Here is a 16,326-nt window from a genome sequence, read left to right as displayed (position 1 = left end):
TGGAAAAAAAAGACGGGTTCGGAATAGAATATTGAATATCTGCGTTTATTATTATCATCATTTTGTTTAGGTATAGCCAATTATCGATATATTATATTACAGACAGGAATAATTCGTATAAATTTACATCAAAACGAAGCAAATGCTGGCATAACATAAAACCCTTTTAATGCGTTTTCTCTTTTTTCGTGAACGAGAAATAAACGCTCACGCAAATGACCAACAAGAAAACTGCTCCGATGCCAATCAACACGAATTTATCTCGCATGTGTCTCATTATCATCGTGTTTAAAAGTCTTCCGGATCTTCCGAGTTCGGCATCTGTATCTCTTAGTCTGCCTCGAGCTCGTGTCAAGGTTTCTCTTTGGTTTTCCAAATCGCGTAAAACACTATTGCCAATTTCCTCAGTTTCAACAGCAATGCGATACGCATTCGTAAGTTGATTGCCTGAACGCTCCAATCGCTCAGAATTATCGAGCAATCGTCGTTTTTGGTCTTCCGTGACATTCACATCATCGTATTCGTCGTCATCGAATCCCGCGTTTACCGTGTTCTTATTTGACTTTGCCATGGTAAATTCGTTCTGCAGTCGTTTCAATTCGGCATTATAACAATTGAGTTTGTATGTTAACCCGGGACGAGCTCCCGGATCAGAATCACGAATCTCCAAACCGATCTGTTCAAGCTACAAATGAAATTTTATTTGAAAATTTATGTTTTTTACTCATTTTTAGAAAACTTACTGTCTCTCCAGCTTCTTGTAAAAGTGTATCAATATTTTGTATTAATTGGCGTTTGTCTCCTGAAGAAAAAAAAAACAAAATTTTTAATTTTTTTTCTACCATATTATTCGAATTTTCTTCTTACCTCCGCTCGCTACAGATAATCTACCAATTAGAGCAGTTGCTTCTGCCGTTAGCTGTGAATATTGTTGCTCATAATCGTCAATTAATCCCATTTTGATTGTTTTAATTCAATAACTAATGTTGCAATACTTTTTCCAGAAAATGCATTTGTCAAAACAAAACAATTTGGCACGTTCATTTTCAGAGTATTTCATAAAAATGAAACTCACCTCAAAGAAATTTCCATTCTTCCATACGAGAATTTGAAAAAAAACATGTTTCTTCAGACGTTAAAAAATTTCGTTTATTGAGCAATTATTTAATTATTATTTCCTAAATCAACCATTTCTACTCCTTGATTCATTACAATCGTACTTATCAAGTTTTCTCCCCATTTTTGATCTTTTTTCACATCATCAGGCACTTTGGGTATCAACCAATTCACAATTAATCGAACTGTTGATACAAGATTCGTATAGAGAACAACAAAAATTACTCTCACAGCCAAAATTTGCCAATAAATTAAGGATTTTTTATACTTCGGATCAACATTTGGTCCATTTCGGAAGCTCTCGTAATGACAAATTTCCAAATTACTGAATTGTGTTGTTAGAGGAGCAGATCCTTCTTGAAAATCTGTCACATTGAAGGCAGCGTACGTGAAATTCAAGTAACTTGTTGAGTGACTGTGAAATTGTTGGTATACCATTTGAGGTATGAAATCTGAAGAAAATGCGATTAATATGGCGTTTGTTATGACTGACATGCGACAAATCAATTGGAGAATGTTATTCCAATGTCCGATATCCTTTACGCGTTTTGGTACGGGACGACGGAAATGGAGAAGATACTTTTTGGCATCCAAACGCATTTCAAAAACGTTGTTGATCAATGCAAGTAACGGCGAAAGCGGAAATGCAACGATAAAAAGCATCACAAATCCAAATTGAATGACGAGCTCCAAATGTTCTTTGTAGATGTATTGCGAATCCCATTTCAGTAATGCGTAATCTTCTTCCCATTGGGTGTGTGTCAAAGTTGGCGTTATAACTGAAAAGCGTTTCTTCGATTTTTGAGCTCGCAAAGCAATTTTGTTGTAAGTTTTTCTTATAAATGGGATCATATTTTCCATCACAGTGTTGATAACTTGTTTGCCTATCATTAAAACAGCTAATTCGATGCACAATTCAGTCATACATCCTCCCGGATTGCATTCTTCTTGTCTCAAACCGAAGATTCGATTGTATTTCGCGGGATATCCAATGAGCTTTCCTTTGATGAAAGAAATGTAGAACATCGAGCTGTAATAATTGACGAATTGGAACAAATAAATTTTTATCGAGACACTTTCGTCGTACTCGATTTGCGTTCTTTTCAACTCCAAGTTGGTCAGAACTATGGCAAGATATTTGTAAGCGTAATTGAGCATTGTAATAACGACTAAATCAATTATGGCAGTTGTTATTGGAAGGAAAAGCGATTGTTGTGTCATCGAACGTTTCTTATCGTAGAAATGTTGAGCTTTAATTGCTGCCATGCGAAAAACTATGATACTGCCCATTGCAATTAAAGACAAAATTATCTAAAAAAAAATTAAAAAAATGAAATTTTAGCTTTTGTAACATAAAATTTTCTTACCAATAGGATAATTGTTGTATAACTCAAAAAGTAACGAGGAAATCTTGACTTCCAATACGACAATTTTGGTTCCTTCATCAAAGTTTCAACATTTACTTCGATTTTCTTGACATTTTTCAATCGTGAAAGATATTGCGGGCGAGGATGTTCTCCTCGTTTTGTATAATTAGAAAGTCCCCAATTATGAACGAGTCTTGCACTGTATCGTTTCCATAGTTCAAGATATACAGTCGCTAAAAAAATATGCTTCGTGAAAAAAATTTCAATTTGATAAATTTTATACTTACCCCAAACAGACATGAAAATGGCAAATATTACAGTCAACTTATTGTCAAACATATTTTTCAATCGAGAATACAAGCAAGTTTCATCTAATTTCCAATAATCACACTGTTCATCGCATTGCGGGCATACAACAATTGTATTATTAGCAGAACAAATCTCCTTGCTTATTTGATTACTGAACATCGTTGAAAGCCCATACAAAACACAAATAATGCCAAAAATTGAAGGAACAATTAACATTTGGCAATAATATCCGATCCATGCGAAATAAAGAGCGATTTGAGCACCAAAATATTCCTTAACTTCATCAAGGGGTTGATATCGCATCCAATGCTTAATGGAAGCCCATTCTTTTAATAACAAATGACGTTTACTCCTATGCTCGGAAGTATCGCCCTGAAAATAAATTTTATGAAATTTTCATCTAAAAATTGCAAATAAATTACTTACATCATGTAATGGAAAAGCAGCTCTAAAAACTTTATCTTGCAAAAGTTTTTCAATACCAACAACATTTCGAGATAAATTCGAAACATCTAAAATTCCCGTGAATCGAGTCCTTTCAAGAATGTACGAAACAACGGATATACGAACAGATTGTGTGAAAAATTTTGGATCGTTCATGTCGAATCTAAAAAGGTTTTTTAAAAAAAAATTAACAAAAATTCAAATTAATTTAAAAAAAAATTTTTTTTTTTTTGTAAGAAAAAAAAAAAAAAAAAAATTTCCAAATTCATTTTAAAAAAATATTTTCAACAAAAAATTAACAAAAATATCAAAATTAATTTTTTTGAAAATTATTTTTAAGAAAAAAATAACAAAAAAAAATTACAAATTAATTTTAAAAAATATTTTTTTCAAGAAAAAATTAGGTAACAAAAAAATTTCAAACTAATTTTTAATTTTTTTTTTCAAGAAAAAATTAACAAAATATCAAAATTAATTTTTTTAAAAATTATTTTTGAGAAAAAAATAACAAAATTATTCAATTTTAATAAAAAAAATTATAACTTACAAAAATTCCTTTTGTCTCTCGAACTCATGATAAACCTTAAACTCTGTTCCGGGCTTGAGATTCGTTTGCAATTCGACACATTCAAATGGACTCAACATCCATGCCTTAAACTGATCCCATAAACTGATTTTTTTCTTTTTTCGTTTCACTTCGCTCAAGTATTTCTCCCGAATTGGCATACGAAACTTCAAAATTTCACAAAACCGTATAAGCACATTTTGTGGAACATGAATTTTTATAAATTGCTGCATTGCGTGGGACGAATCATGTTCGAGTTCAAGTCCTTCCAACTCGAGGTTTTGACAAAACATTTCTCGTTTCTGTCGATGTTTTTCATTTAAGCTGCTTTTGGGATATGCCAGAACAAAATCTACTTGTCGTTGACCATCCAAAAAGGAACGGAGAATCTTCAAAATAAAAAATTGTTGAGAGACCGGCATTTGTTTTGAAATGAGATACGTTGATTCATGACATTCGAGAGAATTAAGTAAGAGAAGAGAAGAGGGAAGAAAAAAAAGAAGTTTTGAATCGAAACTTGATAATGACGTATAGAGTAAATGTAGACCGATTAGAAGAGTATGACTAAAAATAACAATGAATTAATCATTCGTTCAAAAGTTTCTTTTTTTCAGTGACAACTGGTTAATATTTCTAAAAATTTACTGCTTCCCTTTGAATTTTTTAAACTTACATTTCCATCACAGTTAGGCTCTTCGCACAACTGACAACTTTTTTGACGATATTTTGCCATATTTCAGTTCAGATCTTAAAACTATTAATTTTATTATCAGTTAAAACTACGGAAGCTCCCGATTCATTGGATGCTGATTCGCGACTGAATGTGTGAATATGAATGGAAAAGAGAATCTTTGTTAAGTCAACAGAAATTACCTCATCGATTCAAGATCAACCACGCACGATTATCTCTTACATCTACGATATACCTATATTTTGTCCAACGACCAATATTTGTTATTTATTAAATACCTGTTCAATATATTATATAGTGCCCAACGTGAAGTTGTGAGGAGATTCGTTTGAAGTTTTGTCAGTATGCTAATTTCATTTGTAAGAGCATGAGAATTCTGCGACGTCATAATTTTGAGAGTTTCTCGATGGAAACGCCTGATACTTTTTACTAAATTAAAACTTTTCTTTGTTAATTTTAAAAATTTATTAATAATTTTTCATATTTTAAGTACGTTAAATTTTTTTTAGCATTAATTTTATGTAACAATTAATCTTTGGGTCTACGAGTGTGCAATTTTAAACCCTATACAGAAAAATATTTTATAATCTGACACATTTAACATTCATTGGATACAATTGTCACACTCTTAGGCAGTTTGATTTTCAAAACTTGTTCATTAATTTTCGTTATTTACTTTAGAAAACGGTGTGAAAGGAACGTGAATAAAAAATTTTGTGCAATATATCGTCTCTCTTCTCGAGGATTCTCACAGCTTCATTTACAACTTGTACGATTGTCGCATCATCAAATCGAAGTAAGCATCATGATCGATGGAGGCACTAATAGCTGAATAATAATTATTGAATTCCTCTTCTGTAACTTTTCCATCAACAACGCCGCCTTCTTCGAAATTTCCCAAAAACTTGTTCAAAATTTGCTCTTCCGTCATTTCGCCGCTTTGGTATTTCGGATGACTTCGAACGGAATAAACGTTTCTGAAGGGAATAAAATTAAAGTTAATTTTCTTAAAATTTTGTGTTAAAAGAAAAAAAAAATTACTTCAAATCATCTAATGTGATGTATCCATCGCCTGTTTTATCCAACTTTTTAAATGCTTGATCGACGATATTTTTGCGGGATTGCGACATGCTTGGCTGCAAAATAGAAAACATCTGATTAATAAATAAATTCACGTGAATAATTAATGTTTTTCAGAACAATCGATACTCTAATTGCAACTAAGAACTCCGTCATGTCAATGCCGCCGCTTCCATCTTTATCGAATCTATTGAGGTCAAGGCGCGTGTGAAAGAAATTATTCATTAGGTTGTTGTTATACATTTGTTTACATGATGTTTGTACTAAATTAATAAATACCTCGAAAACATTTCTGCTGCTTCAGAATCGTCGATAGGAAGTCCCGAGTCTTGAAGACCTTTGGTAAATTCCTCCAAATTCAATTGTTTGTTACCATCATCATCCATGCGTCGAAAACAACGACCCAAACCTAAAATTCCTCCTGCGCCGCGTGCTAAACAAAGTTGACGTAATTTATCGATGGGATCCGTAATTTGTCCCGATTGAACTGCGCGATTCGCTTTGCTTATCATGTCACATTCATGGCGAGACATTGCACTTGTTGGTCGATTTGCCATCTGTAAGCAAAATAAAAACAATTTATCAAAAGGATGAAACAAGGGAAAGTCACGAACACGAAATATCAAAAATCATGAAAGTCATCCATATGAAGGAAACGACCTTCGCCGGAAATCCTTTTATCAGTATTTGTGTGTGTGTGTGTGGGTTCAAGAAAAAAAAAATCGATAAAAAATTATTGACTTTGTAATATCAAGCGAGATTTTGAAAAATCCATCAATTGTCTCATGCAATCGATTTCAGACAATCAAACAAACTTTCACGCGATTTAAACTGTAAATAATTGACAGTTAATGCCATCACTTTGTTATCAGAATTAGACACGATCTCAACTTTTGCTTTTTTTTGTAACTCAACAGACAGAAAATTACGCCTTTCTTCACCTGCAATGGTATTCGCCTGTTATAATGTCTCATCAGCGGTTGTCTATGCATGACTCTTCAATTACTTTTGCTATCAAAATGTTAATTATTTATCTAATTGACGTCACTTTTAAATTTCATCACTTTTATGAAAAAAGTTTTTGGTTTAGTTCAAGTGAGATTTTGATTGTTCAAGTATTTTCTTGTGATTTTTAATTTCGTCAAAAGTGAAAACACTTTAAGGAAATACATTTTATCGTTTTATTATCACAATGTAGGAAAAACTATTAAAACAGTGAATTAAAATTTTTTATCGAAAAAAATAACGCGCGAACTTGTTCAAAGTTTAATCATGACTGAAATGAATGAAACGAGCTAGATTGTAAAAAAGTGTACAAACAAATGTTTTTTTTTCTTTCAGCTATGGAGCCTCGTTTGGGTATTAAATTCTGTGAATGAAAAATACAAACGTACAAAGTGAAAGTGAAGACTCCGAATAAGAATCCTCAAAAAAATAAATAAATTAAGGTAAGTGTTTTTTTTTTGTTTTGTTCAATATTGAAAAATTTCATTGATTTTAAAGAGTTAGTCGATAACATATCCTTTGTACGTTTATGATACTATGCATGATAACGTTTAATTTTATTCAATGCGATGAAAATTAGTTTGATTGCTTCCTCATGCATAGGGAACTAACTTAACAAACGCCCTACTTTTGGATTGTCACAATAAATCTATAAACAATTCATGTGTAATTTCGGTTCAAAAGCCGACCAAACATTAAAAGCACACTCCATCATTTTATCGAAAAAGTTTTTATTGAAGGAGCACGACAGGAAATCAATATACAACTCCTCACTAATGACTGTGTTTATTATTATTATTTTTTAACACAACTGCTTCTTTAAATGGGTTATATGTGTGTCGGGAAAACGCACACACGAACATTTAATAATCCATTCAGACTCTTTTAAACCTTCGTGAACTGCACTGATGAACTATAATTGTTACGTATCCTTACAAAAGTGCATAAATGAAGGAAATTGGAAATAAAACATGATTTTTATTTTATAATTTTTTGTACGAAAAGATGTTATGATATGCAAGTTAATTATATTCACTTATCTCAAACTTTCACTATTTCGTTCCTGATTTTTTCATAGAATTATTTTTCCGTGTTGTAATTAGGTTCATTTGTGACCTACTTTTTCAATGCTTATGTACCTATATTTTTATCGTATGAAAATATTCAACATGCATGTTTTTTGTACAAATTCAACAGATTTCTTTTAATTTTAATTTAAAATTTTCTTATCGTAACCAACTTTTTTTTTTTTGCAAAATCATCTTTAAATTTTTAAAGAATCTGGATTTTTTTTATATATGTGCGGAAAAAAAATATAATAATCAATAAACTTTTGCATTTTTTTTAAATTTTTGTTTGAAACTTTATGTTTTAAGTTTTGTTTAAATGACAAATTGCGAAAAAAAATCTTACGTGACTTGAATCCTATTTTTGGAGCATAACTTGAAATTTGGCTTCTTTCCAAATGACAACGAGGTACTTTTTAAAGACATAATTCAATGCAGTACTTTTGAATCTAATTATCTATAAAGCAAGTCAGCAACATAATACACTTTAACGCACTTACTGTCGCTGTTTGAAGTCCTTCTATATAATGTGACATATAAAATTACTTCACATTATATTAAATCAGTCGATTCATTACAATTGATTTTCCTTTCTGAAGAAATCCTAACGATATAATTAAATTTTTATGAGAAATATGACTTTTTTATAAGGCTAAGAATAATTAAAGCTAAAATATTTATATTAGTGTGACACATGAAAAAATGTTTAATTGAATAGATCGACATTCAAAATTTTGTTTCAATTTGTTTTGGTTGTTAGACACTCTATTTAGGATAATTATACCCAAAATAAGCTATCAGCACTATCTTTGATTGGTATTTGATTACCTAAATATAATTGTTGTAACTTTTTTTCATGTCACCAAATATTTTGTAACTGTATAAGTGTTTGAAGAAATCCTGAAGTCAATTTATTCAAAAATAATTAAATAATCCAAAATTGAAAAGGAAATACGAGGTACATTATTCAACGGAAGAAGTCATTTTCAAGTTGCTCTACCTTTTTCCATTATAAAACAAGATTTCCCATCAGAGATAAGCAAATTAAAACAAAAATGAAAACCCATAAAACACACCCTGAAAACAAAAAAAAAACGTTAAATTTAATGCTTCATTTCACATTTTCATTACATCATGCAATTAGCATTTCTGAGTTGAGTTCGTGTCACATAAGAGAAACTAACTTGAAAATTTTGAAATGAAAAATTCATGTTTGAACATTAAATCTGTGAGAGTTTCCATTAGGTTATCATGCAATTCCATTAAAAATGATTCACTTTACAGTAGATAAGCAATTGAAAAAAATTATCGTATATGACTCATATTTTTTTAAAAAAATTTTTTGTCTGAAATTCGGTTTCGTTGATCAATTAACACTTACTTTATATTAAATTTTTAATTAATTCACAGTTTTTGTATAAAATTATTTTTTTTTTATTATTTGGAGAGATATTACGGTTTAATTTTTTTCCGCCTCGTCTGATTCAACCGACAACTTAAACTGAACTGAGAAAAATTTTACTCAGCTCGAATGACACACGAATACAAAAAAACACACGATACTCAATGATATACAGGTACTCTCAGTATTTTCATACATTTTCCTACAAGATAAATAAATAAATGGACATTTGCGGAGACAATTTTTCAAAGTATTCATAAGAATATGTGTAAAACGAGACAGACTAATGTTATAAGACAACGTATCAATACGCATGAACTCAAACAATGCCAATGCTTTTTATCACACACGTTTCGAAGGCTTGTTTATAATTTATGTAGAGCAATAATTGTCATTAGATAAATAATAATCATATCATTTAATGTAATGTTTCACCAATAGTAATTTTTTCATGAATTTCGTTGAAATAATTATTCATTTATTACATGTTAGAACTCGTGTCGGAAGCATCTATAAATCTTATGAAGATCAATGTATCGAATTTACAATAAAATTCGTTAATATTCGAAGTAATTCAAGTGAAACGATGTTTTTTGCCTCTTAAAAAATATAATTTTTTTATTGACTTAACCTGATTCTTGAGAAAATTTGCTCTACGTGTGCTCATTTTTGAGTTTGTGTGGCATTGAAGCTGCTTTCAAATACGGATTATCAATTGAATGAGATCTATCGTGCCCGCTATTTGATTCTTCTTTCGTCGCGAGATTTTCTTCTTCTTTAACAGGCTTTTTCTCGTCAATTTCATCTTTGCTTATATTATGATCTGTCTCATTGTCGCTTCCTTCGCCTTCCATTTCCTCCTCATTCGTATCCGTAATGTCTTCCTTTCGATTCGCAACTTGATAGTAATATTCCAATTCTTCGAAATCGAATACTTGATCTGTTGGATTTAGAGCTGCCATGTACGTTGGAAATGCGGGTTTCGGCGCTATCAAGGGGAACAAATTATCTTCCGTTTCGAACAATGAATGTGTATCGCCCGTTTTTGCGAGGAATTTTGTAAGTGCTTTTTCGATATCGCGTTTTTGGTTTGCGGCTTTTTCGCGAATTGCCTCATATTCGGTAATGGGTTGTTTATATGTCGGTGTTCGAATGTAAGCATGAGGATCGGGGAGTTCGGGCAAGTGATTCGGTATATGACTTGGATGAGGTTGTTTTTGACCTGCTTGTAAAATGCTTAAAGGCTTTGTTTGTGTTGCTTGTTGAGGCGTCGGAATCATATGACGCTTCTCTCGTTTCCCATAAGACTCGATGCCATCTAATTTGATGCCCATATTCACGAGAGATACAACAATATCGCCAATAACAGGTTCAATTCTTCCTGAGAGTTCATAAAAACAACGAGCTGAATGACCAATTTCAACCAATACTGAAAAAATATTAAAATTATAAAAAAATTTCGAAAAAAAACATAAAATTTTTACTTACAGCTTTGTAACATTTCTGTCAATGTCTCAAGAGCATCACGATCAACAGCATCAAAACCCGATTCCAATAAAATTGTTGACACAGCCATTTGAAGAATCTTCCGGCGAGGATTTCCTCCCGTTACGGGCGGCGTAACTTCCATTTTCACGCAATTTTCTTTCACGAAATTTGTTTGTTATGATTTTCAATTTGGGTTCGTTCACGCAACTTCAAATGAGTCGGCTGAAAATGATAAATAACAAAATGTGACATCATCACCGAACAGTTTTTGTTGTTGTTGGTGAAAAATTCTCTAAATTAAAAAATAAAAATGCCTCTTTTCGACACAGCATTACAGGAAAAGGCGATCGTTTTGGAGATAGGAAATGCTTACACAAAGTAAGTTTTAAGAAATTGCTTCTTTAAAATCTTTTTTTAATATTTTTCATTTTAGAATTGGTTTCGCTGCAGAATCCGCCCCAAGATTCATCATTCCAACAAGAGTTGAAAACTTGAGCGATGGAAGTACGAAAGATTTATTCGAATATCAGGATTCAAAAGAGTTTTATGAGCAAGTTATCACTTTCATTCAGAAACTCTTTTTCAAATACATTCTTGTGAATCCGAAAGAGAAGAAAGTTGTGATGGTAGAATCGATTCTCTGTCCCACAATTGTTCGTGAAACATTTGCAAAAGCTCTTTATTGTCATTTCGAAGTCAACAGTATTTTTTTCGTTCCCTTGCATTTGGCTGCTTTGTCGACGTTGGCAATTGACACAGCACTCGTCGTAGATATTGGTTACAAAGAATCTGTAGTAATTCCTGTTTTTAGCGGCGTTCAAGTTTTAAACGCTTGGCAAGCACAAGCATTGGGAGCAGAAGCTGTTCACGATGAAATAAAAGGACAATTGATATTAAATGGTATTAAAGAGGAACATTTGACTCCAAAAGTGATCGAAGATGTAAAAGTTCGTTTATGTTTTGTCACAAATTTACAACGTTCTCGCAAATATCGTGAAAAAAGCCCTCCAACTGCATGCCCAGATGTAGATTATCCAATAAAAGGAGAAGAAATCATCAAAATTCCGGGAGTTTTGAGAGAAACAGCATTTGAAGTTATCTTTCCTGAAGACGAAGATCATCTTGGATTACCTTACATCATTCTCGATTCGATTCTCAAATGCCCAATTGATATGCGACGCGAGTTGGCACAAAATATTTTCATTATTGGAGGAAGTAGCATGATAATGGGATTAGCAGATCGTTTGAAACACGAATTACTTGAACTCGTGCAATCCGACCTCTATAAGGATAAATTGCCAATCAAAGAGTTCAAATTTCACAATGGAATTTCGCAGCCAAATTTCACGGGATGGTTAGGCGGAGCAATTTACGGAAACACAGATTTGCTCAATCAAAACGGGTTGTCGAAAGAAACGTACTTGAAGACAAGAAAATTGCCTGATTGGACAAACTTTTATGAAGAAGAAGCACGTGCAGCGTAATTTAATGCATTTAATCGTCAACCAATTTACTATATAATAAAACTAAGCTTTTTCAGGGTGTCTAAAGTCCCTGTTGGAACTGTAACGTTTGTTGTCTCTTCAGTTCTTCTTGCATTTCCAATGCCATATTTTTGTACTTTGCCGATAATGTTTCATCTTTTGCCGTTCCATCGCCCTTCGCATACATCTGACTCACATTTGCACAAGCATACATATTTCCCAAATTACATGCTTTCTGTGCAAGAACAAACGCCTTTTCCATATTTTTCGGGATAATGTAATCGTTTTCCGTTACATCTTCAGTTTTCTTCACGCCCGAAATGTACATGCCCGAGAGATAATAACATCCAAGTGCATTATCCAAATCGCAACTTTTCGACAGGTATTCTAAGGATCTTGGAACATCACGCTCCATAGTTGATGGCCGATTTTTTGAAATCAATAACAATCCAGAATTCAAACACGATTCCGAAACTTTTAAATCACATCCTTTCTCATAGTATTTCAATGCTTGAACCGGATCACTTTTTGTCGATGCTTTTCCTTTGGCGAGAAAACTGTAATGCCCAAATTTGAGGCACGATTTTCCATAATTGTAATCGTCGCAATTGGATTTGTACACTTTGGAAGCTTTGTCGAAATCCTTTTTGATGGCTTCAAGAAAGTCGCCGAGAAGATGACACACTGCAAAAATGATGATATTTTGTAAAAGTTTGTTAAAAAGTGAAAAAATTGATAAGAAGACAAATGTACCTTCAGGATTTTTTTCGCTAAAACAACCAAATCGATATTCCGTGCCCAAGTTATCGAGATATTCTTTGACTTCTCCTTCTTCTTTCAAGTTATATGCCATCTTTTCGACGTGTTTCAGTGAATGTCTTTGAGTAAATACGATATTATGATGTAATTAATCCGTATTTTTGTCCTTATTGTGGTTATTCAATTCACAAAATTCACATTTGTCGACCCATTAAACAATCATTCGTCTCACCAACCAGCTGATTGTCAAACTTTTCAATTGTGAACTGGATAATTTATGAAGGGACTCGAGAAATAGCGCGAAACAGAGTCCATCAATAACAAAGGAGAGTTCATCTAGAGTAGAAAAAGGCTAAATTTCATGTCCAGAATAAGAGAAAAAGAGTAAAAGTATATCCAAACAGTGACCAAGATGTTTATCGAGAACCTTCATGACGACTTCTACAAACTTTTAATCGGAAAACGTATTTTATTAATTGTGAATTATGACTTGGATGCGATTTGTGCGAGTAAGATACTCATAACCCTGTTCAAGTTTGACAATATGCTGTACTCGTTGATACCCGTAATGGGAAGATCGGGTCTTGAGCGAGCCTTCAACGAGCATCGCAATGACGTGAAACATGTGTTGTTGGTCAATTGCGGAGGCGGCATTGATTTAGTAGATGTTTTACAGCCCGACGAAGATGTTGTGTTTTATGTGTGTGACAGCCACAGACCTTATAACGTTTGTAATGTTTACAGTAATGGACAGGTAAAAGTTAAAAATTTCCTTAAAAGTCAAAAAATTTCAATTTTTTCATTTAATTTAAAGGTTCAAATAATTGGTACTGCTGACGAAGACGACAGAATTCCCGAATTCGAGGAGATTTTTCAAGATTCAGAGACAGAAGAAGAACAAGATGACGATTCGGGACAAGAAAATGGATCAGATAGCGAACAAGAAGGCGAAACTCGAATGGAACGTATCGAAAGACAAGCTCTCAAACGTCGTGCTCGTCGAAAATGGGAGCAAAAACGTGACGAAGTGATGTTTCAATACACACAATATAACTATTATGGCAGAAGCACAGCACTCACTCTATATGAACTCGCATGGAAATTGTGCAAAGAATCGATGGATTTGCTTTGGTTTGCGATTGTCGGAGCAACAGAACAACTTATCTTGGGAAAAATCGAAAGCGCAACGTACACACTCGAAAGTGCTAAAATTCAAGCTCATTGTTCGCGTCTCATGAATCGAACGAGTGATCAATCTGTACACACAACTGTTAAAATTTTATATGAAAATGATTTGCATCTCGCTCTATATCGACATTGGAATGTTCAGGATTCGCTCAAACACTCCATGTATCCTGCGTGTCAATTGAAACTTTGGACTGCACGCGGCGAAAAACGAATGAACGAATTACTTGTTGAAATGGGTTTGCCATTGGTTCAAGCTCGACAATCTTTCAGCAGTATGGATTTGACGTTGCGAAAGGAATTTTACAAAATGTTGGAAGGTCTTGCAGATAAATATGGGATGCCTGACTTGATTTACGGATCTTTTACACTCCAATATGGATACAGAAATCGTTTTTCTGCTGCAGATTACGTTTATTCAATGATTGCCTCATTAGAATCAATTTCGAAGGAAAAGTCACCTGAACAGTGTTTTCTCGAGACATTTGACTCGTTAAGTCGTTTGAGTAAACCACTCCTCGAAACAGGCATTAACAAAGCAAAACAGATGTTGAACGTTATTGTAAAGCAATTGCAATCGTGCCTCGATATGCATCAAGTTAAATCGGCTGGTCCATTTCTGTACTACATTTTGCAAGAGGAAAATAGCTTCTTTTCATGCCCTTATGGTATCACGATGTTGGCGAAATTTGTATTACGCGCATATGTCGCTGTCTCAAGGAATCGAAGAGCAATTCAACTACCTCTTGTGCTTTCATCTGTTCTTGATGCTGAACGAGGATTGTGTCTCATGGTTGGCGTTCCTCCCGTTAGTTTAGATGCGCGAAATTTGTTTGGCAGAGCATTTGAGGAAGCGGCAAATAAGAGTCGAGTCATGATTTCACAAGACTCTTTCGAAGAATCAATTATACAAATTCGACAAAATGATCAAACAAAGTTTTTAGACGCCCTAACAGTTGTATTAAGTTAGAAATCATGATTCTGTAAGCGCATGAAATAGAATAAGAATAAAAATTAGTGTTCAATTGTATGTTAAACGGATAATTTTTTCAAAACTCGTAACTGGATTTCACAATGAAATTCAAAATTTTATGTCACTTTCCTCCATTGTTTACAATTTCGCAAGAGTCGGTTTTTTCAATTTTCTCAAAGAAAATGCACAATTTATCACGAATTAATCGTTTAACGAATCAACCGGGACTTCCATCACACTCAGAAGGCAAATCATATCGAAAGGATCTCAAGAAGATCAGCAAAGTCGAGTTACTTGAAATTTATGAGCGGGAAGAAAAGTTGTTAAAAAATCAGTAAGTTTTTTTTTGTTTTCATTCTTTTCTTAATTGTTAAAACATTTTTCTCTCTTTTAGATCGAAACTTGACAAACTTCCCGATAAAGGTCAAAAGATTCGAGAATATTTCGCCAAAGTAAAAGCTGAATTGGACAATCGTAATGAAATCGATAAAGCTGCTGAGCAATTCTCCAAATTGAATATTGCGTCAATTGGTCAAAAAGCACTCAAAAATCTCGAATGGACAAAAGATACGAGACTTGATAAGCCCGAAGTTACAGTCGATAGCGATGATGAACAAGAAGACGACCCGTTGAAAATCATCGCAAAATCAAATGAAGCGGAAAAAATTGTCAAAGTAATTCCTCCGGAAGAGCCTCTCATAACTGAAGAAGATCTAAAGGAAATTGAATCATTCAAAAATGAGGAAAAACCTGCAGTTGTCGAAGTTGTTGGTATCAAAAATAAAAATCGTTTCCAAAAAATCCTTCAAAAAATGGATGATAAAATCGTAAGTGACGACAATGAACTCAACAAAGTTGCTGAAATTTTAGAACCTCATGCCATATACTTGTGTAACATCGAACACGATAAATCTAAAAGTCCTCGGACGAAATTTCTGCCAAGCAGAACGACAAAATCAGATGTTCATAATCCGGAGAGGGAAAAAACACGTAAAGTTCAAAGAAATTGGGAGCCAACTGCAGCAACGCCTCCCTTATTGAAACATGGAGGCGTCAAAACATTAACTCTCGAGGAATCTATTGACGTTCAACGACAACAAATTGAACATGTGAAAAAAGTACAAGAGGAACAAGCGAAAGAACGTCTTGCTCAACGTGAAATACGGGCAAGAGATAGAATGTTAGTCGATAATTTGGTCAACGATGCTCCGTTTTTCAGTGATTATCGAGATCCGAATGAAGAATCTGATAGCGAACAAGAGTTCAATAGCGACGATGAAGTGCATGACGAACCAGAAGACAAAGGAGGCGTTATTTATGTTGTCGAAGGAAGCTCATAAAAAAGAAATCGTGAAACGTACTAAATAAAAAAAAATGTTTTTATAATAGAC

The 16,326-nt window shown here is 33.3% G+C and overlaps 8 protein-coding genes across 9 annotated transcripts; 3 read left to right on the top strand and 5 right to left on the bottom strand.

Moving 5' to 3' along the window:
- Positions 1 to 24: 24 nt before the first annotated feature.
- On the bottom strand, positions 25 to 1,007 carry LOC134837192 (vesicle transport through interaction with t-SNAREs homolog 1A-like). Its single transcript, XM_063852557.1, has 3 exons — positions 868 to 1,007; positions 744 to 802; positions 25 to 685 (listed from the first exon to the last, which is right to left on the bottom strand). The coding sequence occupies exons 1-3, from the start codon at positions 956 to 958 to the stop codon at positions 167 to 169; spliced, it is 669 nt and encodes a 222-aa protein (XP_063708627.1). The 5' UTR covers positions 959 to 1,007; the 3' UTR covers positions 25 to 166.
- Positions 1,008 to 1,160: 153 nt separating this feature from the next.
- On the bottom strand, positions 1,161 to 4,171 carry LOC134837940 (anoctamin-1-like). Its single transcript, XM_063853337.1, has 5 exons — positions 3,784 to 4,171; positions 3,219 to 3,399; positions 2,771 to 3,164; positions 2,484 to 2,716; positions 1,161 to 2,427 (listed from the first exon to the last, which is right to left on the bottom strand). Exons 1-5 carry the CDS (start codon positions 4,092 to 4,094, stop codon positions 1,165 to 1,167), a joined length of 2,382 nt encoding a protein of 793 aa, XP_063709407.1. The 5' UTR covers positions 4,095 to 4,171; the 3' UTR covers positions 1,161 to 1,164.
- Positions 4,172 to 5,160: 989 nt separating this feature from the next.
- Positions 5,161 to 9,140, bottom strand: LOC134837912 (calcyphosin-like protein). Of its 2 annotated transcripts, none has more exons than XM_063853307.1 (5): positions 9,026 to 9,140; positions 5,852 to 6,129; positions 5,702 to 5,759; positions 5,534 to 5,628; positions 5,161 to 5,469 (listed from the first exon to the last, which is right to left on the bottom strand). In XM_063853307.1, exons 2-5 carry the CDS (start codon positions 6,127 to 6,129, stop codon positions 5,253 to 5,255), a joined length of 648 nt encoding a protein of 215 aa, XP_063709377.1. In that variant the 5' UTR covers positions 9,026 to 9,140; the 3' UTR covers positions 5,161 to 5,252. The 2 variants fall into 2 exon arrangements, with proteins under 2 accessions (XP_063709377.1, XP_063709376.1); XM_063853306.1 differs by lacking the exon at positions 9,026 to 9,140 and adding an exon at positions 6,514 to 6,750.
- Positions 9,141 to 9,618: 478 nt separating this feature from the next.
- Positions 9,619 to 10,729, bottom strand: LOC134827596 (transcription initiation factor TFIID subunit 8). The gene is made up of 2 exons (XM_063840317.1): positions 10,535 to 10,729; positions 9,619 to 10,475 (listed from the first exon to the last, which is right to left on the bottom strand). Exons 1-2 carry the CDS (start codon positions 10,674 to 10,676, stop codon positions 9,700 to 9,702), a joined length of 918 nt encoding a protein of 305 aa, XP_063696387.1. The 5' UTR covers positions 10,677 to 10,729; the 3' UTR covers positions 9,619 to 9,699.
- A 54-nt stretch (positions 10,730 to 10,783) lies between these two features.
- On the top strand, positions 10,784 to 12,018 carry LOC134827585 (actin-related protein 10). The gene is made up of 2 exons (XM_063840306.1): positions 10,784 to 10,912; positions 10,968 to 12,018. Exons 1-2 carry the CDS (start codon positions 10,845 to 10,847, stop codon positions 12,016 to 12,018), a joined length of 1,119 nt encoding a protein of 372 aa, XP_063696376.1. The 5' UTR covers positions 10,784 to 10,844.
- Positions 12,009 to 13,001, bottom strand: LOC134827606 (cytochrome c oxidase assembly factor 7 homolog). The gene is made up of 2 exons (XM_063840330.1): positions 12,772 to 13,001; positions 12,009 to 12,702 (listed from the first exon to the last, which is right to left on the bottom strand). Exons 1-2 carry the CDS (start codon positions 12,869 to 12,871, stop codon positions 12,080 to 12,082), a joined length of 723 nt encoding a protein of 240 aa, XP_063696400.1. The 5' UTR covers positions 12,872 to 13,001; the 3' UTR covers positions 12,009 to 12,079.
- A 75-nt stretch (positions 13,002 to 13,076) lies between these two features.
- Positions 13,077 to 14,993, top strand: LOC134831449 (cell division control protein 45 homolog). Its single transcript, XM_063845183.1, has 2 exons — positions 13,077 to 13,531; positions 13,592 to 14,993. Exons 1-2 carry the CDS (start codon positions 13,190 to 13,192, stop codon positions 14,930 to 14,932), a joined length of 1,683 nt encoding a protein of 560 aa, XP_063701253.1. The 5' UTR covers positions 13,077 to 13,189; the 3' UTR covers positions 14,933 to 14,993.
- Positions 14,994 to 15,083: 90 nt separating this feature from the next.
- Positions 15,084 to 16,317, top strand: LOC134837853 (DNA-directed RNA polymerase II subunit GRINL1A). The gene is made up of 2 exons (XM_063853249.1): positions 15,084 to 15,269; positions 15,330 to 16,317. The coding sequence occupies exons 1-2, from the start codon at positions 15,118 to 15,120 to the stop codon at positions 16,273 to 16,275; spliced, it is 1,098 nt and encodes a 365-aa protein (XP_063709319.1). The 5' UTR covers positions 15,084 to 15,117; the 3' UTR covers positions 16,276 to 16,317.
- Positions 16,318 to 16,326: the final 9 nt, after the last annotated feature.

This window comes from Culicoides brevitarsis, chromosome 1 (genome assembly GCF_036172545.1).
Source record: "Culicoides brevitarsis isolate CSIRO-B50_1 chromosome 1, AGI_CSIRO_Cbre_v1, whole genome shotgun sequence".
Classification (NCBI taxonomy): Eukaryota; Metazoa; Arthropoda; class Insecta; order Diptera; family Ceratopogonidae; genus Culicoides; species Culicoides brevitarsis.
The sequence above is the reverse complement of the archived record's forward strand: the minus strand, read 5'-3'. Positions and strand labels throughout refer to the sequence as shown.